Source organism: Sarcophilus harrisii, chromosome 2, assembly GCF_902635505.1.
Source record: "Sarcophilus harrisii chromosome 2, mSarHar1.11, whole genome shotgun sequence".
NCBI classification, from domain to species: Eukaryota; Metazoa; Chordata; class Mammalia; order Dasyuromorphia; family Dasyuridae; genus Sarcophilus; species Sarcophilus harrisii.
In genome coordinates this window covers 404,722,923-404,747,145 of record NC_045427.1, presented here as the reverse complement: position 1 = coordinate 404,747,145, position 24,223 = coordinate 404,722,923, and the positions used below count along the sequence as shown (strand labels likewise).

At 35.5% G+C, this 24,223-nt stretch overlaps 1 protein-coding gene across 1 annotated transcript in view; it reads right to left on the bottom strand.

Annotated features, from left to right (window-relative positions):
- DOCK2 (dedicator of cytokinesis 2) overlaps window positions 1-8,035 on the bottom strand; it is a 486,757-nt gene extending 478,722 nt beyond the window's left edge. Inside the window, exon 1 of the mRNA XM_012552398.3 lies at window positions 7,845-8,035. Coding sequence (XP_012407852.1) covers window positions 7,845-7,887 — 43 coding nt within the window. The 5' untranslated portion in view covers window positions 7,888-8,035. The remainder of the gene's footprint in view (window positions 1-7,844) is intronic.
- Between the last annotated feature and the right edge of the window lie 16,188 nt (window positions 8,036-24,223).

Below are 24,223 nucleotides of genomic sequence, written 5' to 3'. Positions count from 1 at the left end.
CCATTTTTTATTAATGCTCTTTTTTCTCCTCTACCAGTTGAATTTAGTGATAATGGTAGACTATGCTCTTTATAATGGGACACCCAAGTGCAAACATACACAGCTGATTCTACTCTTTGCTTCTTAACCTCCAGCTCTTGGACCCCAACTCTGATGGCTTTTTCCAGATTTTAAAACCTGTTACTTCCATACTTAGAATCACATAGATTCCCCCATTTATAATAATGATGATTCAAGACTAGAGAGATCTAGGGAAATAATACATGTGCAATGTAGTGTGTAGGTTAAAATGTGGGCTAATTCCAATGAATATGTCACGCTATTCTTTCCTTTTACACCAATATTTCCTTTTTTACCCCATTTCTTGGTATTTTGCTGTCCTTTGATCACTTTGGTCTTTTAGAAGAGAGAATGTACAGAGGAGGATGACAGAGAAAGTCTGATAGCTCTCCCTCAAAAACTAAAGTATTTATTATTTTATGCTGTTTTTATTTTTACTTTGCTAAAGGACAGAATTTCCACAGTACATATTTTGCGAATTGACACAAGAGCAAAGAAGCTGATAGTATCTTAGTTTAATGTTACTTCCTATCCCTTTTCTCTTCATTCAGCCTTAATCCTCTCCAAATCATCTGACACATTCTGCACAAATCAATCCCCTTTATAAAGTCTCCAGGGACTCTTATTGACCAAAGAATATAATTCAATTAGCCTGACATTCATGCTCGATTCATAGTTCGATATACCATTGTGCCTCATTAACCTCATAACTTCTCCTACAATCGTCTTCAGAATGGTAGGTGTGGAATGAAGGTTGAATCCATATATACACCAATTATTATTATTTTGACCTTTTTTTCAATTGCAACAAAATAAGCTGTATTTTGTACTCTCAATACAACAAACGAATGTATCTTTTAGTAGACTGAATAACATCTTGCACATAAATGTCTTTCTCTTTTTCAAATGCATGCAGATACTGTTGGGTTTAAGAATATACAAAACCATAGGATCTCAGAGTTTTGAAGAAATCTCGAGGGGAATCTAATCCAATATATACTAAACAAGGATCTCTTCTATATCATTCGAAGTTCTGTCCAAATGCCATTTCAACACAGGTCTGGCAAGTACTTCCCATTCTGTCTTGCCCTTCATTCCCATTAACCTTTGCTTGTTTTGTGTCTATTTTACATGAATTTTATATATATTTGCATGTATTCCTATCTTCTATAGAATGAAAGCTCCTTAGGGATTTCTTTGTTTCCCCAGCACTACAACAGTGTCTAGAACCTAGTATGCTTTTTTATTTTAAACTTAAATACAAAATAGGAAAAGAAAAGAAAATATATGGTCCATGTGCATAACAGAAAGCAAGAGAATTCAAAATACAAAACAATACATCTTCATTTCAACAAAGCCTATACAGTACAGTATGCTTTTAATAAATGATTGTTGATCCAGTGGATCTGTACATAGTTTTTTTGCATGTTGTCTTCCCATTAAACTGTGAGCTCCTTGAGGAAGAGACTTACCGCCTCTTTTTGCATCCCCAGTGCTTTAGTGCAGTGCTTAGCTAGTGGGTTGTAGCCTTTGTTGGAAGACTTCTAACAAGGAACAACAAAAAATCTCCAAAGACAGCACATCCCATTTTAAAATAGCTTTAAGTGCCAGTAATTTTTTTTCCTTCTTTCAAATCTAAATCTCCAGCCTAATGCAGAGTTCTGTTCTCTGAGCCCAAGGAGAAAGAGGCTAATGTCTCTTCCACAAGATGATAACACAAATAATAGAAGACAGTTAACTACATGAAACAATCCCAATTCCTTCCATGAGACTTCATACAACATGATTTCAATTACATCCCACTTATCAAAGTCCTTCCTAAAATATTGTGCTAAATACAATACTCCAGATACAAGTAATATGATCAAAGTAAGTACAGTGACACTATCAACAATCTAGCCCTAGAAATTATGCCTCAGTGAAACCAATAATCTTTTCTTGGTAGCTATATTACAAGCATATTTATATTGAACTTTCAATCTACTTACAAAACTAATTTTCCATCAAACTGCCATCTAGTTACAAATATACCTTCTTGGGTTTTTAAAGCTGATTTTTTAAACTCAAGAACATAGCTTTACATTTGTATTGACTTCCACCAAATTGTATTTAACATGATGCCCCTTCCTGTGGACAAGGTTATGGATCTTGACTCTCCCATCCAAGCTCAGTGTCCTCTGCAAATCTGATGCACACACCATTTAAAACTTATTCAAGTCATTGATTTTTATCTTTTGTATTTTTTATACTTTTTTATTTAAAAAAAATCACCAGTTTGAGAGCAGATCCCCAAATACTCAAGAGACTTCCTTCTAAATTGACATCAAGCCATCAGGAACTACTTGAATCTATTCAGTTCTGAAACCATGATATAGTCTAATTTACATGGCTCCACCTTTTCCACAAGGAGAGCTTGAGCAATCTTGCCAAAAGTTTTATAAAATCTAAGGAAACTGTATCCACAATATTTCCTCACACTAAGCTAGTAACTCTGTCCAAAAAAAAAAAAAAAGATTACTCTAGAACAAGGTTTCTTAACTGTGGTGTGTGTGTGTGTGTGTAGATTCTTTTAGCAGTCTGATGAAACCTACCAACCTCTTCTCAAATAATGTTTGTAAATGCATTAAGCATATAATACATTACAAAGGAAACCAATAGTATTTGAAATGAAGGTGCAATTTTTAAAAATTCCATCCAAGTTTAAGAACCATCTGGGAATGATTACCACATTAAGAACTGATCTAAAATGATGATTTTGGTTCCACATAAAAATATATTGACTCTTGGTGATCACTGTTTACTCTTCAAGATGTCCACAAACCAGTCTTTGAATAAATCATTCCAGAATTTTTCCAGGAATCAAAGTCAAGCTTACTTGCCTATAATTTGCAGATGCCACTCTAACTTTTTTTGAAAATGAGATTATCCATCTTTCTCTAATCCTTTTCTTTTGTGATTCTTCAAAAATCATTGGTTCAGAAATCAAATCTGCCAGTCTGTTTTTGTGTGTCCTATAATAATAGTCTGTTTCAAACTTTGTGACTAGAACTCATCTAAGGTAGTTAGATGCTTCCTTACTATTTCCTTACTTAGTTTACAACTAACAACTGTACAGTTCACATTCATGTCTTTTTTGCTTTCCAGTACAAACATTACTCTTCTTGATAGGAAAAAAAGTATTTCTGCCTTTACCCATTATTGTCATCCCAATCCAATCTACCTCAAGTGGTATTATCCCTTCTTTGAACTTCCTTTTTCCTCCAAAATTTTTAGTTTTGTTGTCCTTACCATTATTCACAGCCCTCAAACCAATCTGAGATTTAGTATTTCTAATGTTCTTAAAATAGCATCTTACCATACTTTCATATTCATCCCTAAGTACCTGCCCTTTCTGCTATCTTCTACATACATTTTTGAGGGGACTTAAGTTAGTAAGTTTTCTATGAATGTCTAACCATCTCTTTAGACAATTTCCCCCTTTTCTTCCTTTTGGGATATTGCATAAATCATGAATTTTGAGCTAGGAAGAATTGCAAAGGTCATTTAACTTAATCTTTTTGTTCTATAGATGAGGGAAACTGATGAAAAGTTTAGTGATTGCCCAGAATCACAAAGCTAGTATCAGAAACAGGATTTAAACTTAGATCTCCCTAGTTCTAAGTCTAGCACTGTCCATTACACTGTGCTTGTTATGTTTCCCTTATCACCTGGAATGACTTCCCCAGTAGATTTTAATCTATGGGAACCTATCTATCCTTACTCTCACTTTCCAAATTAAAGTTTTGTTATTAAGACCAGCATTCTATTCCTTCTTTATCACAAAATCTAGGTTGGAGTGGTCATTTTTTTGCCACCTCCATTCCCACCCACACTCTGACTAAAGTTCCTATCATTTTAATTAAGCAACCAATTCCACTTCATTAATCAGAATCATGTCCAGAATGTCCAGATGTTCTCTCATTGCTTCCCCTACCTTTTGAAGGATGAAAAAACCATTAAGGAAAGGCAAGAAATCATTAGTTGCTCTGCTTTGGGCAGAGAGAGCACTCCAGCAGACGTCCAGATAATTGAAGTCCCCCATCACTACTACATCCTTCCTCTGTCCTAGACTTCAGATCTGTTTCCTGAACTCTACAGTTATTTCTTCCATCTGTTCAGACCTTAGTCTTATATTTTGATGATAGCACTCAAATGCTCAGCACTATACTTTCCCTCTCTATTTCTTTAATTCCTTCATATGAGTACAATGTATCTCCTCACACATTCATTTAAAGGTATTACTGAATTCATATTACTTTTTGCCATCATATCTTTTCTTAATCAATAGACACTAATAATACAACTAATAATATTAAGGGCTCCTCAAAAATCGGTAATGTTAAAAGGAATTATTAAATCTGAAAAGTTCTAACATTAAAACCAAATTGATTTACTTATTCTGTTATCATGTAGATCTCTCCTTTTGTGTCCTTGTACATCATTAGTCCTTTGTAGAATGCTTTACCTTCTCCCCACCACTTTGTACTTGCCTCTTTCAACAAAGCTCAGTTCAAATCACATCTTATTAATTAAACCTTATTTTACTCTCCAGCAGTCTATTGTTGCCTTCTTATAGCATTGACTATTCCTAATGCTCATATTTACTCTTCCTAATATTCACATTACAGTTAGCATATGAATATGTTTTGCCTATATATCACATTCTGCATATATGAACTAATGATACGAAAAAATTATTAACTTAAAAAAAAATATGTATACACACACATTCATATATATGGCTTAACTTTATCAGACTTAAAACAGGCCTTATATATTATATGACTTGTCTATATGTGTGTATGTATGTTTATATGTATATGTATGTATAATATATATTTCATATAATATAATATGGCTTGAATCTCTTACCAGACTTAAAGCAGGCGTTATATATTATATTTCTCTGTATCCCTCATGTCTGTGTCCTATGATTCACAGAATTACATAATTTTAGAGTTGAGAGGATCCTCCAAGGCTTTCTGACCCACACCCCAAAAATAATTCTCATCAAAAACACCTTTCAAGTGACCATCCTTTCTCTGTTCAAGACCTTCTAGTGAGGAAGAATCTCCAATCTCACTCCAGCCAAGACAGCTTATTGCAAATTGGGATTGCTCTCATTGTTGGGAAGGTTTTCTGGACATAAAACCTAATTGTGTCTCGTCGTATTTTCTATCACTGTTCCTAATTATGCCAAACAGAACAGATCTAATCCTTCTTCCATGTAATAGCACTTGAAGACATCATGTCCCACCCTCTGAATCTTCTCTTCTCCAGGTCAAATATTCACAGTTTCTTCAACTGGTTCTTATATAGCATAGACTAGGGGCCCTTCATCATTTCTTCTTTGGAATAGTTTATAATAGATGTTATATATCCTAAAGGTATTAAATAAGATGCATCTAAACAAGAAAGGCCTCTGTCAGCCTTGATGCAAAAAGAGTTAAGGTCATTAATCCTGAGTATTAAATGCCAACCTCTCCACAAAAAAAGTTAACACATTAGTCTACACTGAATCAGAACAGCCTAGTAATTCAGAAATGGTGCAAAGAATTGTTTAATACTTTTTATTTGTCAAGAATATTTTAGAACCAAGGAGTCATAAATTAAGAACTAGAAATATGCCTAAAATATGTCTAGTCCAACCCCCTCATTTTCACAAATGAGGACAGTGAAAAGCAGTGAAGCAATATGACTGACTTAAAGTCACACAGGGAGCAAGTGGCAGGACTTGGGTTGGTATTTGAACCCAGTTCTTTTACTCCAAATCCAGAATCCTCTCATGCACCAAAAGTACTTTCAAAGCACTTTCCCCTTCTATTGTCTCATATTGTCTCCACAGCAACTATAGGAGACAGATATTTCCCCTCCATTTTAGAAATGAGGAAGCCCCAAAACAGTTCATATTCCAAGTCAGTAACAGAGAAGAAACTGAATCTCCCGATTCAATGTTAAAGACAGGGAAACAGAGAGACTCTTGGTTCAGTGCTTTTTTTCCCCACTAGACTAAATGCCCCTAACCTGGAAATTCCCTATCCCTTTTATGGACAGAATGAGAGGGGGGGAAAGGGAGGGTGGGAGGGGGAGAAAAACGGAGAGGGAGGAGAGGGAGAGGGAGAAAAAGAGGGAAAGGGAGAAGGAAGGAGAGAGAGACAGAGAGGGAGAAAAAGGGAGAGAGGTGGGGAGAGAGACAAAGACAAGGACAGAGAGACAGAGGAAGAGAAGTAGAGACAGAGACAGAGAGAAACAGAGACAGAGAGGTAGAGAGAGGGGGGAGAAGGAGAGAGGAGAGGAAAGGAGAGAAGAAGAGAGAAGAGAGGAGAGGAGAAATCAGTTGAGAAGAAATGAGACAAGAAAAGAGGAGATGAGTCAAGAGAAAAGACAGTGACAGAGATTCGGAGATGGAGACAGAGAGAAAGAGAGAGAAGACAGAGACAGAGAGAGATAGACACAGAGAAACAGACAAAGAGAGACTGAGAGCAAGATAGAATGTAACTTAGAATGGTTCAGAAATTCATCAAATGAATTTCTTTAGAATTTGAAGACTTTATTGCTCCAACAGATTCTGAAAAATCACAATTTGAGCCCTCCTTTCCAAATAGATTAAGTGAATTTTCATCAGCAGATACCAAAGATGTCTTGAATATTTATCATCAGATCCCTAGGCTTATTCTGGTTATTCTAGGTTGGAACCTAACTTTCTTTCATCCTAGATCAATATAGGTCTCTTAAGGGTGTTACCCTAACTTTCTGGATGGATTTATTCTTCCCTATTCCCCTTTCAGGGAAGAAGTCAAAGTAGATCATTTGATCTGTAATTACTGATCTGATCTGGACAATCAGTCCTTCCTTTGCCACAACCATGTTGCAGCAAAATCCTATAGTGAGACTGCACACAATTGCAATTTAAAAAAACTTAAGCTATACAGCATTATCTTCCTCTCACCCAAGTGGTTCCTTATAGAGAACTCAGGGCCGAAAATAGAAGGAGGCTTGCTCTCTCTCTGAGGGCAAGCAAAATCGGAGTGGAGGTGGGGGTGGGGAGGAGAAGAGGGCAAATACAATATATCTCAGCCTCTTCAAATTGAGCATACTCTGAATACTCCTTTTCTCAGTTCAAGGCCTAACGGATCTCTGGTCTAATTCAAGAAATCTCAGGGTCATCTGACCTCAGAAGAATCTGCATGGGAAGCCAACGGTTTGGGGAGGGATGGAAGAGGAATACAGAAAGGGGGAAGAAAGGCGTGGAGAATCAGCATAGTTGACCCAAGAAGCATCGTCCCCGCCCTCCAGGGCCAAGAGCCAGGCTGAGGGGCAAGAAGCCAGAGGTGACCAGCTGGGAGTCTGACCCTTGGCTCCCGTCCTGCATGTCAGGGCGGCTCTGTTCAAGTTCTAAATGCAGAAGTTGCTGGAGAGGCACAGCAGCTTCAGCGGCAGGGCGCGGGCTAACTGGTCAAGAGCAGCGACTTAGCGGATAGGAGCACTAACCCCTTTCCACTCACCCCATTTTTTCCTCAGAGAGGGTGAAAATTCTGTGCCTGGAGGTAAATGTAAAACTGAGTCAACCTCTCTGCAGCTCCTTAGGATCAAGTTTAGGACTCCGTAGGGAGTGGGGTGGGGGGAGGTTATGGGGGAAGGGCTTCTTCCCTCAGCATCCCTACTAAGTGCTGCCATCTCCTCCTTGATCCCTAAAGTTTAGGGTCCCCGATACGCTGGCTCCCCTCAACGCCCAGCACACCTACCCACGCCTTGACGTTCCTTGTCAGTTTTGCGCCAAGGGGCCATGTCCGGGGCCCTGGGGCTGCTGGCTCCGAGGATAGTCCAGGGGGTAGCTGTACGCTCAGCCGGGCCCCACTTCCTTCCTCTTTTCAAACTCTCTCTCAGGGCCCGCCCTCGCTTCTTTGGGGCTCCCCGCTCCCTCCCCGGGACTGTGAGTTAACTGGTAAGGTGGTTCTGGGAGAAAGGCAGATAGACACCTGTTCGGCAGCGGAGGGCCCGCTGTGCTCTCCCTTTTGGGCAGCCTTCTCTGAAAGAGGGAAGAGGGTAAAGGGAACAGCTGACTCCCTTACTTTGGCCCCTCTCCCCCGGGGCAAGAGAGAGAAAGGAGCCAGGACCAATTCTCTGAAAATGAAGTTAATAGATAGCACATTAGAGATAGCAAGAACCTTAGAGGTGAAGTAGTCTGACCTCACTCAGCAGGCAGAAATTCCGTTATCTCATCCAAAATTTTGCAGGAAAAGCATAGAAAATATTCTTTGCCCTGTCTCAATCCAGTCAAATAAGTATTTAACAAAAATGTATTAAAGGTTAGGGTACTAAAGGTGCCGAGGCTACAAAAATATTAAAAAATAGTCCCCTCAAGTAGTTTATAGTTTACTGAGAGGGGCATACAACCTTTAAGAAAAGGCAGAGAAAGCAAGGAATGTTTAGAAAAGAAATTCTTGTCTTGGGAGTCAGTCCTCCATCCCTTAGTCTCAATCCTTTTGATAGAGGGACCATGTTGATGAAAAGAGTTTTCCTCAAAAGATTAGAATTTAAAGACTAAATTTTTATTCCCCAGGCCATGGAAAAATATGTGCATATCATAGTGAATTTCTTTGCTTTGTAATCACTTTTTTGCTTTGCATTAGAAAAATCAATAAAATAAATTAAGAAATATTACGGTTGACAAGTAGCTATGAGGAAATAGTAATTTTATTTTATCTATAACCATCCATGTCTTTTTCAGTTGTCTGGTAGTGCAGTGAAGTATTTATTTTAGAATATACAGAAGTATTTGTTTTAGAATACACTATTTAAAAAAACAAGGTCAATACACAATAGTCCAGGAGATCACAGACTCTAAACTCTCTAGAAAGGTTACTTAATCCATCTATCAATACCTAATCAATAATCCCTTCTACCACACATCTAGCAAGTGGTCCTTTATATATTATTGGATAATGTTATTAGAAATTTTAGACATTATTAGATAATGTGATAATTTGTGTGAGCTCTAAACTGAGTATATTTTTTCTGCAGGGCATTGGTAAATATAAATGTTCTGGTTATTAACACCAAGAATGTTTGAAATTGAATTCCAAACTTCCCTATTTCTATTTGAGGCCATTGGATTGGCAATATTGGCAAATTGAGGATGGATTGGCAATAGAAGTAGGGATGGATATTAGTTCAACTTTGGACTTGTTAAATTTGAGATGAATACTAAAGCTCAGGAGCTGAAAATGTATCACCAATAATAATCTAGAGAGAGAAAATAATTGAAAATGTATAATAAAGATAATTTAAAATGTATTGGGAAATGATTTTAAAAACCTATTGTATATGAATGGGATTGAATATTATAATGCAGTAAAAATGATAAAATGTGAGGAATTAGAGAAGCGTGGGAGGAATTGAATGAACAGATGCAAAGTGAAATAAACAAACCCATATGCACAATTACTAAATAATGTAAATGAAAGAATGACTAAAGAAAACTGGATTCTGAGTGAATGAAAATCCACAATAGTCCTAGAAAACAGATTATGAAGCATAATTCATTCTTCATGGCAAGGAGGCAGAAGACTATATACATGATGTCTCTTTATTGATTGAATGTTTTTAGTTAGGTTGTTTTTTTTTTTTTTTTTTTTTTAAGAAATACAAAGTTTGGGGGCAGCTAGTTTGTGTAATGGATAGAGCACCAATCCTGAAGTGAGGAGGACCTAAGTTCAAATCTGGTCTCAGACACTTAATGCTTCCTAGCTGTGTGACCTTGGGCAAGTCACTTAACCCTAATTGCCTCGGGGGGGGGGGAACAAAATATAAAGTTTGGAGAAGAGGAAGATTGTTTTTGCTAAAAATAATTGTGATTTATAGAATACATAAATATAATTTATGTGTGTATGTATGTGTATTTACTTATCTTCAGACTGTGAAAAAAATCAAGGTTTAACATGAAAGTAATGAGCATTTAAGATAGTTTCCAAACAAGCCTCATCTATGGGAATATCTTAAGAATGGTTAGAAATTTACATTGTGAATACCGAGAAAGAAAACATAATTCCAGTTTACAAATACATTTCCATTAAAATCCTGCTTTCATCTTCCTCTTATCTGGGGAATAGAAATTATAAGAAGTGAAATACACTAAATTAAAATTATAAAGGAATTTTTAAAATTTCTTCTGTCAAAATATAAATTAGCTCATATAATTAGTAAATATATGCAAAATGTAATTATAGAATTCTACAGTGTTCTGGAGTTCAATGCAATCATTACAATAGCTAAGAGCATCTGGCAGATTTTAGCACCTCTAGGGAATCTCAGTTTCATTTGAACTCTGTCCTCTAGACATTCTCCATTTACAGTAGCAATCATCTTTCATGAGCACACATCTGCATTTTGTGTTCATTTGATGTTAATGATGAGAGTCATACAATAAATTTTTATCTTTCTGCTTGTATCCAAGAATTTTGCTTGATTTTTACATATGCATGGGAGATATTTCACTAGAAAACAGAATTTTGTACCCACCAGATCTTTTAAAACAATTCATAAATACTCTGAGATCTTGTATTATCTACACTTTTCGTCTCACATTGGGATTTCTTATAGATCACTATTTGTGAAAATCTGCACGTTCTCTTGTCATACTTTTATCAAAGATGTCTTTGATATATACCTAGATACAGATGACTAGTTATTGATATTTTTGCAATTGCTTTGTGATTTTATTTTCAAACAGCTTATTTCCTCACCTCTTTCAAATATGAGAATTGATTTCTCAATATCCTCAAAATTGTACCATCGCTAACATAGAATTCCTTTGTCATAGATCTAATCCAGTTATTCTTCCTGACTTTTGTATTTTGTTTTTATTTTGGCTTTTTCTTTCTTTGCTTTTTAATGCAATTTCTACTTCCTCATGCAACACATTAGAAATTGAGTTGTTAGATTCTAAATGTTATTACTCCATTCCCATTAATGGAAAAAAATTGTTATAAAAGTTTTTCTTATGTTTTCTATTTGTTGTACTTCTAATTTGTATCTTAAAAGGTTTCTGTATGATTTAGCTTAATTGCATTTCTCACCAAGTCTTCTACAAATATATTTTCTTTCACTGTTCTTTGTATTTCTCATAACATTCTATCATTATCTTGTATAATATTTTACAAAAAAATGTTTATATATATAAACTGGCATTGCCCTTGGCTGTCATATCAGACTATTTGACAAAAAGATCAAATGTTTGCTATCTGAGGAAATTTCAAAGATCTTTTGGTCTCATTTTGATGATTAATTTGCACTAGTTAACATCCTTAAGGAAATAGTGATAGATTGTATTTATGTCAGTCTTCTTATTAATTTCTGATTTTTTGGTCATCTAGACCTTTTTTGAGTCAGCTTGAAATTAGTTTGATTATATGTTATTTTCCCCTTTTTTAGTTTGATTTTGACCATCAAAGCAGCTGATTCCAAGGAATGACTACCATATCAGTAATAATAGCTATATGATCAAAATCATTTTAATAGAAATATTTAACAACTTATCTTTAGTACCCTTCATAATTTTGTATTTGCACCAAATTCCTCCATCATCTCTTTCCTCCTGTCTAATGCATATACTGTTCTGGCTCTGTTTTCTTCATTTTGTATTACTTTATGCCTTTTTTTTTTTTCATTTCTTTATTTAAGCCAATTATTCATTATAAAGCAAAAGCATTGCCTAATGTTGCGCTTCCTGAAACTTATTCAGGTATTCTCCAAACACTTGATTGATGGGATATTTCCTTCTTTTTATTTTTTTTTTACTAGAGGCAAAGCAAATAGATATTTTGATTTCTTTATAAGGATATCACTAGGACATAGTCCAAATAGGGTAATCATTAGGTCAGAATATGATCAGTTTTATAATTCTTATGCCCTAATAAATTGTTCTCTAAAAATAATTATACTAATTTCCAATTATACTATCAATGTAATAATGTACTACTTTTTAGAAAGCTCTTTCCATTTTTTATTGTGTAATGATTATTGTTTTATTTTATTATATGATTATTCCATAAGTTCACTCTTGTTCTTTTGTCTTTCTCTCAAACTCCTTGACATCATTTCTCTTTCCCAGCTTTCTTCTTTTCTCCTTGCTTCTAACAAAGTGGTTCTTCTCCTTGCCAAAGTCTTTTGCTCTATATGTATGCTTGATTCCATCCCTTCTTATCATCTCCAACAGAATTTAACTTCAATCATCCCCTCTATCACATGAATATTCAATCTCCCCCTACCTGTTTCTTTTCTTCCTGTGGTCAAACATGTCCAATTCTCCAGTATCCTTAAAAAACCTTTCACGACCCAAATTAACTACAAAGGACATGTAAAGGAAGATGGAAATGTGTATAGAACAATTTTACAAATATATGCATATACATGCACACATATTTCTGTCTAATGATAGCCATCTCTGGAGTAGAAGGGAGGGAAGAAAAAAAGGAAAAACAAAGAAAGTTATATAACTTTATTATATATTTAAAAGGTATAGAGAGTTGTACATAATAAATTTGCAGTTTCACAATCATGTTTTTGTGTGCTACTATGTTATTGGAAATGCTTATTTTGTTTCATAAACTCAGAATAAAATAAAATAAAAAAAAACCTTGACTAGACTCCACTATTCCCTAAAGGTATCTATCATCTTATAGGTTTCCCCTTTCTCTCAATCAAGCTCCTCCCTATCTCTTCCTATCTCTCTTTTTCTCTGTCTCTTTTTCTCTCTGTTTGTCTCTGCCTCTGCCTCTGTCTCTCTCTGTTTCTCTCTGTCTCTCTGTCTCTCTCTCTCTCTCTCTCTCTCTCTCTCTCTCTCTCTCTCTCTCTCTCTCTCTCTCTCTCTCTCTCTATCTCTCCATATTTCTCTCTCTCTCTCTCTCACACACACACACAGACACACATACACACACACCATTGTAGACACTCATTATATTTATTTACTTTCAATCAACCCTCAACTCTATAGTTTGACTTCTGAGGTCATTAATTAAATGAAATTGCTTCCTACAAAGCTATAAACAATCTCTGAATTATAAAGTTTAATGCCTTTTCTTAGTCTTTTTCCTTCTTAATGGCTCAGCTGCATTTGACATTGTTAGCCACTCTTTCTTCCTATATGCCCTTTTTTTTTTCTAGGCTTTCCTGACACTGCTATTCTTTCCTGGTTCTCCTTATACCTGTCTCATCATCCATCTCATACCGCCTACCTGTGGGTAGACCTTCAATTGCTTTCCCTCCTCTCTTTATACTCTCTCCTTGTAACATTATCAGCCACCATGGGTTTAACTATCACCTCTAAACAGATGACTCACTGATCTATATATCCACTTCTTCGTGCATCATTAATTTTGCTTATTTGGATATTTCAAAGCAGATATTTCAGAGATGCTTCAAACTCAACATGCCCCAAAGTGAACTCATTAACTTTCCTCCAAACCCTTCTCTCTTCAAATTTTCCTTCTTTCTATTGAAAATATGAGCATTCTTCTAGTATCTCAGGTTGGCAATCTCAACTTCATCTCTCTCATGGGCTTGGGCTTCTTCATCTACATATATCCAATAAATTGTCAAATTTTGCCATTTCTATCTTCCTAATATCTCTCATGTGTCGCTTTTCTCTTGTCATAGCTACTGCCCTAGTTCAGGCCCTCATTACCTCTTGCCTCATTTATTGAAACTGACTTCAGATTGGTATACCACATCAAGAGTCTTCCTGTTCCAATTCCATAGCATAATCAGAAAACCTAAGATTTTTCAGATTTTAAGGATACTTATATTTGTACCTCTTGCCTTACAGGATTATTGATAAGAAAGTATTTTCAAGCTTTAAAATGCTATGTAAAACAAAACAATTATTACCTCAAAGTTATTTAAATTTACATTTCTTTGATTATAAGTGATACTGAATATCTTTTAGATTTGTAGTATTTCCTATGAAAAGTAAGCATTCTTTCAATGGTCTTTCATAAATTTCCATTAGTTCATTTTAAATTCTCAGTGTCAATACTTTTTAATCATGTATTTTAGTGCAAAAAATTTTCCCCAAATTATTTTCTTTTTCCTTTTATGTTTTGTGGATACATGTTTAAAATTTTTAATATAGTTAAATCCAAGTCCATTAACTATTCCATTTGTGCCACAAGAGAATTATAACTTATCTTTATAGCTGAGATAAACATGAGGCAGCATGGAAAGGCATAAAAAGCATGTCATTTGGAACTAGAGGGCCTTGGCTCACATGATTCTGCTGCTACTTACTACTTGGGTAACTCTGAACAATTTATTTTACCTCTATAGGCTTGGGCTTCCTCATCTACAAAATAAGGTAGTTTAGAATATGATTTCTAAGGTATCCTCCAGTTTTTTATTTTCTGACCAAACATATCTCTTTTTTATTTTAATTTAAACCAATAAAATATATACATAATCGGTCAAAAAATTTAAGACTATCATTGCATAGTTGGGTTTTTTGCTTGTTTGTTTTCTCCAGTGTGTACTTTGGAACAAGTGAATTCCATTGATGTGCTTTTGAAAATTTAGCATTTGTTGATTCTTTTGAATACTTAGATATTTGTATTTTCTATATAACAGAATCTTTTATAAGAAGTATTGATATTGAGTTTAATGTAAGAAACTGAGTTTAATTTAATGTGGAGTTTATATTACTATAATTCTACTGCTTAGTAAAAATTTTTGTTCTTTTTTTTTTTCATTTAAACCAACCTAGACTGTATGTCTTAGTGTGAGAGCACTATGTCTTACAACCTAGAATAAGGTTTCCTGGATCTACTTGTACTTAGTTGACTATCTTTGATGTTTCTTTCTTCTTGTCCTATAAGATGAGTTTGCAATTCTATTTGGTTTACCCTTACGTAACAGGAAAACTTTTAGGGAATTTCAGTAGAAAAAAATTCTAGAGGAAATTTACCTAGATCTTTAAGGGGATCAGTCACCTAAGGTACAGAGTACCCTGGATAATATAAATAAGAATGCTTAAAAATTTTGTCTTGACCTCAGTTGGATACCCTTATGCACTGAGGGAATCATGGAAGGTTTTCCACCTACAATAATTTTCTTATCTGAAAGAAGGGTGATGCATAGTTGCCCCCCAAATCTAAATCTCTTTTGGGAAATTAAATATGGTTTGGAAAGATCATACTGGGTGAGTCAGATTTTCAAGCATAAACAAGAAGCCATTATTCTTTACCTGTATTTTTTCTTTTGTTTATGAGCTGAGAAAGGCCATTTGAGCACCAAGTAAGGGAACTGATGAGTCCTTAGCAAGCAATAATCTTTAGTAAAATTACCTGCCTTGTGCAATGTTTCTTTTTTTGAGTCTACAAAAGTTTATATTTGGGGATAATTGTGATTTTTGTCTATGTATGTGGGACTATATTTGATTATGCAACATTTACCATTTTGAGGCATTTTTCTATATCACACAGAAGAAGCAAGTGAAAGGACAATGTTAATGCTTCCCCAGAAACCCCAAAGGACTTGTCCAAACCGGGGACAAGGACTGTGTTCAAAATGTATCTCTGCCTATTTGTCAGGAATGGTAAATTTTTCAAACAAGGGAGAGAATAACAGGAGTTTAGTGACCTGCTCAGATTATCTCTGATGGAGAACTCCACATGGAAAACTAGGAACCTGCTTCTGAGAAAAAGAAAAAATGGTTAAAACACATACATTCTAAATCATCTATGTTGGTGTTGAGAGCAACCTCTTTCCATTGACTAGGTATCCAGAATTGTCTGACGGAACTACAGGTGCTCTGTTTTCCATGTAGTATCTAGGAGTAAATCACTTGCAGGAGATATAGGATGGACATCATACAGTAAGGGGAAATGAACAGAGACTTATCCTTTTTGTACCCTTTCTGCTCCCTCCACACACATCTAGGCCCTGTATCTGAGAAACTGCCTTAGAGTTGTGGTCTGTTTTGTTTGTCCTTTTCAATTCTAGGTACCAAAAGCGGGAGACACAATCTCCTAGGCTTCAGTCATGGGGTCTTTGGCCATGATTCCAGGCTAGATGTTGCATTCATCAAATAGAGAAACGCTGAAAAGATAGGATTTGGCATTCAAAGCCCTTCCCTGCCCCCATTTTACAATTTCATTACTTCCTCTTCTCCTCAACATACTCTTCAGTCTAATGACACTAACATTTTTGCTGTTCCTAGAACTAGACACTTCATCACCTGACTCTGGAAATTCCCATCTCCATACTTGGAATATTCTTCCTCCTCAACTTCACCTCCTGGATTTCCTGATTTCTTTCAAATTGCAGAAAAAATCCCTCCTTCTCCAGGAAGCTCTTACCAACCATTCTTAATTCTAGTGTCTTTTGATTTGTCCTATATATAGCTTGTTTGTGCATAGTTGATTGCACTGAAACCTAACTTCCTCTTGATGACACATCTTTCTGGCCACTCTTTCTAGTACTGGTTTTCACTCATTCTCTTTGGCTCAGTAGTCCAGGCAGGAATAATTCTTGCTCCCCATTGTCACTTCTAGGTTCTCCTCTTTCCTCTATCACTCAGTAGCAACCTCTCCTCCTCTGTGGTTTATGCTATTCATAAATACCACCCAATCAAAATCCTGGCTATTTACAGAGCCATCATTCCTTTTTGTTTCTCAATGATTTTGATATCTTGCTTACAATTTTTCTTTCTTTCCCAATTCCTGCCTTCATACTGGAAGACTTCCACCCATATAATGATCCTCCCTTAAATACCTTACCCATACATTTCTTCCAATTATCCCCTTTCCTTGGGCTACTACTTATCCCACTTCAGCCACACATAAAGATGGTCATGCAATTGACCTTGATCACTCACAAATATACCATCTCTATGTTGAAGAATTCTGATATACCCTGATCCAACCATAATCTATTGGTTTTGTACCTCTCCCTCTGCCTTCCCTTATGTTACCCTACTTTTTATTCAGGCCATGACATCCAATCCCTGGACTCCTCAATTCTTTCCCAGGTAATCTCCTCAGCAGTAGTAACACCTTCTCTTCACCCCATCTTGATTCTGTATTAAACCAATTCAATTCTATACAGCCCTCCTCACTTAAATTCCTAGTATTTTTATTGTACTACTGATTATAACCAGCCAAGTCTTGGCCTTGGAACTTGCTCACCATTTATCACCTTCACTCCTAAACATGTGCTACCGAATAAAAGTGGAGAAAAACATACCACCATTCCAGCTTGTGACTGGGTCCACCAAAAATTGATATTTTACAACCTCAACCATACCTCCTTTATCAGTTTACTATCCCACCCTCTACAGTGGCTCCTCTAAACTTTTTTCATCCCTCCTCAAATCTCCTCTGGCTCTCCCCTTTACTTCTTACCAAGGCACTTGCTCAAGTGATGCCATTCAATCCTATCTTCTCTACCAGGTTGCTGCCTTTGACATCCTCACTCTTTCACTTATTTTCAATTTCTCCCTCTCTACTGGTTCATTTCCTATTTCATGCAAATACGCCTATATCTCCCCCATCATGAAAAAACATTCACTTGATCCTTTCATCCCTATCATTCTATACTTCTGCCCTTTCTATCTAAACACCTCACAAAAGCTGCATACTACATAGGTACATACACTTTTTCTCCTCTCTTCTTAATCCTTTATAATCTGGCTTCTGACCTCTTTATCCCAGTAAAACATCTCTCTTCAAATTTACAAATGATCTCTTAAGTCTTCATTCTTCTTGACTTCTCTGTGGCAGTTTTCTCCTTCTTGATATTCTCTTCTCTCTAGATATTTTGGATACTATGTTCTCCCGGTTCTTCTCCTATCTGATAACTCTATCTCCTCCAGATCATGCCCTACGCCCTCTTCTCTTCTCTTTCTATATTATTTTACTTGATAACCCCATCAGCTACCATGGATTCAATTATCTCTCTGCTGATGATTCTCAAATCTACTTTTCTTGTCCCATTCTCTCTACTAACCTCTAGTCTTGAATCTCCAGTTGCCTTTTGGACATCTAAAACTTTATGTCCAGTAGATATCTTACATTCAATATTCTCTTTTCCACTAAGTCTTCCCCGTCCTATCTTGCCTATTACTATGGAAGCAGCACCATTCTCCTGATCTCCCAGACTTACAAAGCCTCAGAGGTGAGTTGTCATCCTGGGATTCCTACTATCTCTCATTTGTCATATTCAAATTGTTGCCAAAGACTGTCAATTTCACTCTCCTCTGACATCAGACCCTCATCACCTCATGTCTGGATTATTGTAATAGACTGGTGGTGAAGTAGACTACCTACCTCATCTCTCCCCACTCTAAACCATCCTCCATTCAGCCACTAAAATGATTTTTCTAAAGCAGACAGTCAGTCATCTGTCTCTTTTGTCTGTGTCTGTCTCCCTTTTCTGTCTGTCTCTTGTCTCTCACACACACACACACCCCCACTCAAATTCTAGTAACTATTGCTTCTGGGAACAATTTCAAAATGATCTGTTCCATAATCAAAGCCCTTCACAATTTAACCCCCTCTTATCTTAGCAGTTCCCAACATATCTTCATTGCTCCAGTAACACTGACTCCCTGATCATTCCCCAAACAAGTCTTTCATATCTCTTGTCTCAGGACATTTTTTCTGGCTGTCCTCCATGCCTACAAAGCTGTCCTTCAACTCCATCTACTGACCTTCCTGGCTTTAAGATCAAACTAAAAATCCTATTTCTAAAGGAATCCTTAACCAAACTCTCAATTTTAGTGCCTTCTATTATGCCCTATTTATCCAATATATAACTCACTTTGCACATATTTGTTTGCATATTGCCCTCTTTCTGCCATTTTATATATCCCCAGTATTTAGCACAGTACCAGGTATCTAGGAGACAATAAAATGTTTATTGATTGCCCTTGTTTCCCCAGTAGACTTTGAGTTCCTTGATAGCAGTAAGTCTTTTGCCTTTCTTTGTATCTTCAGCTTTTAGAACAGTGCCTGGCCCATACTAGGTGTTCAATAAATGCTTATTAATTAACGAATTTAAACCCAAGGAGAGTTTTGGACTTGAATTTTGTGTGACTAGTGCGAAACAGAAACTGAGCTAAAGCCATGAACCTAATACCCATCCCCTCCCCAAAGACCAAGGTGATTTAGGAAGGGGGTTAGGGGATTTAGGGGTAGGATTTAGGGGTATGCCCCTGCAGTGTTGAAAGGAAATATTCATGTTTGGTCTTAGTGTACATTAGAAGTAAATATTCCCAATCAGAAAGGTGCTTAAATGGAACTGGAATGCTTGAGCCCATAAATTGGGGGAACACAATTGTGAGAACTTAAGCTAATAGCAGGAATGAGCACCTCTGAACCTCTTAGGGATACCAAATAACCCTAGGGAAAGAATGAAATGTAACAAACCAGAACTTCAGGCAATAGAGGTCAGAGAATCATTGTTTAAATTAAATTGCAGAAGAGGTCTTCCTAGGCTCATCCACTCTGTGCACTATGGCGCCACCTAGCTGCACACACTATATATATAATATATATAAAAGGTATATATTTAGATTCATGTAGAACTATATATATATTCTGATATGTGTTTCTACACATGTGTCTATCATATAGCTATATACACAGCATTATCTCACTCTAATAAAGTAAAATGTAAGTTTTTTGAAGGCAGGGCATGTTTCATTTTTTCCTTTGAACCCCAAAGTCTTACAGATAGTTGGAACTTAAAAGTTCGCACATGAAAAAGACATGAGTCTTCTATATATCCTTTGTTCTCATCTTTTTTACCCCTGAATCATGTTTTCCAACATATTTTTGTTGTATTCTTCTATATCCATATCTACATTAAAATCTCTAAGTATTAAATGTTTATTAAATTTGGAGGGCCTTAATAAGAATCCTCCTCTCTACATTACTACATTACACTCTGCAACAGACACTGGCATACAGGCTGTTTTGGGCAGTCTTGTTGCAAAAGTTGATCATGAGTACTATAATACAAAATGAACAAATGTTCCATGAAATGATGTTTCTTGTTGCCTCTGGATGCTCAATAAAATCAATTCTGCCAGCTCCTTTGTATCTCCAAGGAGAACATGGGAACAAACATTCTTTTAATTTCCTTTTGTTTTTTCATTTCATTTTTAAGAAAATGTCAAGATTGCTGTTTCCTTTACTCCATTAGTATATTCATTAGGTCACAGGAAAAGTATTTTACATTTAAAAGACAACCAACTTCTGATTAACAGATGATAAAATAACTCTCAGACTCTTAGTATCCAATATCATAGTCACTGTAAAGGTTGAAGCGGGTACTGCATAGGATGGAGAACTATTTTGTACTTTTGTTCCCTGGGTTGCCTTGACCAAAGATATGATCACCAAGTTGTCAGCTGACTTTTGCCTTTATGGTTTGTTAAAATGCAGTTACCTTTCAAAGTCTACTGCAATAGCTTCATTCCTAACTGGTCTTCCTAGAATTATAGAATAAAAGATGAAAAGATCATGGTGGCAATCTTGTCCAACCACCTCATTTTATAGTTAAGGAAGCTTGGCCCAGGGAAGTGAAATGATTTTTTAAACCTTCCTTTGTATCCTGAATGCTTAGCACAGTTCTTGGCACACAGTAGGCATTTAATAAATGCTTATTGACTGGTTTGCCCAAAATTACATAGGTAGTAAGAATCAGAAGCAGGACTGGAAGCAATGATCTCTGATTCTAAAAAAACAGTGTTCTGTTGTACTATGCTACCATCCCACATTCCTGTCTCCAACTTCTTACCCCTTCCAAACCATCCTACATAGAGTGGTGTGATGATAAATATTTGAAAATCATTTCTTCCCACAACACCCCCCAAAATGAACTAGAAGACACATTTTAAAATTAAACATCCATTATTACAGTTTCTCTATCATTTCCTTAAGTCCAGAATAAAAATAGGTACTGATATAGTACTAGATATGGTTTTATTTCTGGTTTTGCCTCTCCAATACTTACCACAGTGCTTGAAACATATATATATATTATATATATATATATATATATATATATAATATATATATATGTTTCAAGCACTGTGGTAAGTATTGGAGAGGCAAAACCAGAAATAAAACCATATCTAGTACTATATCAGTACCTATTTTTTTATCTGCTACATCATCTACTATCTGAGCTTTATTTCATTACATTCATGTGACATAATTTGGTTAACCTTTCACCATTTGATGGGTATCAACTTTGTTTTCAGTTCTTTGCTATAATAAAAAGAGCTACTATAAGTATTTTGGTACATATGGGGATTTTCTATTTATTAATGACTTCTCTGGAGTACATGCTAGTAGCAGAATCTCTGTGTCACAGGGTATAGATATTTTATTCACTTTGTTTTCATAATTTCTTTCCAAAATGGTTGTATTGATTCATAGTTCCAACAGTAGTACATCAATGTTCCTGTCTTCTTAGAAGTCCTCCAATATTGACTATTCCAATTTTTCTTTTATCTTGGTCAATTTTCAGGGTATAAATAAAATCTCAGAAGTGCTTTGATTTGAATCTATCTTACTATTAATGATGTGGAGCATTCTTTTAAATGGTTGCTAATAGATTAGCTTTGAAGCTATCTATAGCCATATAAAAATGCTCTAAATCACTATTGATTACAGAAATGCAGATTAAAACTTAGAGGTACTAATTCATATCTATCACAGTAGCTAATATGACAAAAAGAGAAAATGATAAATGTTAGAGGGAATGTGGGAAAATTGAGACACCAATGCACTGTTGGTATTGTGAACTGATCCAACCATTCTGGAGAGCAGTTTGGAACTATGTCCAAAGGGCAATGAAACTGTGCATAAGCTTTGATCCAGCAATACCATTACTAGGTATGTATCCCAGAGATTTAAAAAGAAAGAAAGTAAAGGACCTATGTGTACAAAAATATTTATAACAATTTTTTCTAATGGCTAAAAATTGGAAATCAAGGGGGATGCCCATCAGAAAATGGCTGAAGAAAACTATGGTATATGATTGTGATGGAATATTATTGTGCTACAAGAAATAAAAAGCAGGATGATTTCAGGAAAATCTGCAAAGACAGACATAAACTGATACAAATTGAAATGACAGAACCAGAATGATGCACACAGTAACAACAATATTGTATGATGAACAACTGTGAGCAACTTAGCTATTCTCAAAAATACAGTGATTTAAGACAATTCCAAAGGACTCATGATGAAATTTGCTATCCACTTCCAAAGAACTGATATTGTCTGAACATAAACATGCTATTTTTCAATTTCTTTTTTCTTCCTTCTTTCCTTCCTTTTGAGTCTTCTTGTACAAAATGACTAATGGAAATATTTTACATGATTACACATAGATAACATATATTGGATTGTTAACTGTCTCAAAGAGGGAAAGGAGAAGGGAGGGAGGGAGGGAGGGAGGAAGGAAGGAATAAAATTTGGAACTCCAAACAAAGAGAAAGTATAAAATATATATACTTTAACATGTAATTGGGGAAGAAATAAAGTATTTTTTAAAAGATTGTTTTTTTAAGAGATGCTTATTCATAATTTTTGGTCATTTAGATACTGGGTGTACCATATATGAAGATACATCTATGTATGCATATATATATATATATGCACACACATACACACTTTAATACTCTATTTGTATGTTTTGGCTACCCAATTCTCATCTGAGAAAGTTTGATAGGTATCCTTTTTTTTTTCTTATTTGCTTTGGAGGGCACATTTTAGGAATCACATGGCAAGTTCCCCTAAAGTCCTATTCTGTTGTTTGTCTTTCTTTATTACCTAGTATTTATTTACTATGCCTGGAACATAGCAGGTACCTAAATTCTTGTTCACTTGACAGTGACAGCTCACAACATCTGAGAATCTTGTGTTCTCAAAGACTCTATCTATAGAACTCAGATAGACTAGAAATCTACCAAAATGAATCAAATGGTTCAAATATAGCTGATGATGACCTATATTTAACATTTGAAGGCCAAAGTGTTTCAAGAAGCTCATCACCAGTTTGATAGTAAGCTGATAAATTATAAGGTCACAGCAAATCTCAGAGACCCTATACATTTAAAGCCAGTTATCATTTTTGTCAGTGGAACACCCATCCTATGAAAACATTGACAGTCAAAAATATTGGTAACTTGAGAAATCCAGAAGGCAATCATGAGAAAACTGCAAAAGATACCTCATAAGAAACTCTTGGAAAAATTAGAGATGTTTATTTGAAGGAGTCTTTTTTTTTTTCTTTTTAAAAAAACTTTAGTATTTTCTCCCAGTTACATTAAAAAAAGTGCTTTTTAACATTTGTTTTTAAATTTTTTGAGTTCCAGATCCTCTTCCTTATCTCCACTTCCAGCTCCCGTTAAAAAACTACATGTGAAGTTATGCAAAACATTTCCATAAAAGTAATGTTGTAAAAGAAAACACAGATCTCCCACCTTAATTTTAAAAAATCCTCAAAAAAAACAAAGTTAAAAAAAAAGAGAGCATGCTTTTATCTATATTCAGACACAACCAGTTTCTTCTCTGGACACAGATAGGATTTTTCATCATAATCCTTCACAGTGGTTATGGATCACGGTACTGCTCAAAATAGCAAAGTCATTTACAGCTGCTCATTCTAGAACATTGCGATTATGTTGTATACAATACATTTCACTTTTGAGTTCATGAAGGACTTTTCCAGGTTTTTTTTTCTGAAAGCATCCTGCTCATCATTGCCCATAGAACAATATTCCATGGCAATCATATACCACAATTTATTCAGATACTCCCAAGTAAGGGACATCTCCTCAATTTCCAATTTTTCACCCTGAGAGCTGCTACAAATATTTTTGTGCATATTTTTTAAAATCTCTTTTGGTATCCATATGCATGAATTTATAGCCCCTGGGGCACAGATCATATCTTTTGATCATTTATCAACTGGGGCATGGCTTTTATTTTTTATAAATTTGACTTAGTTCCCTCTATATTTGAGAAATGAGATTTCTATACCCATATTAAGTATGTTATTTCCATTTTGAGCCAATTTTGATTGGCTCAATAATATGGTTCACTCATTCTCCCTT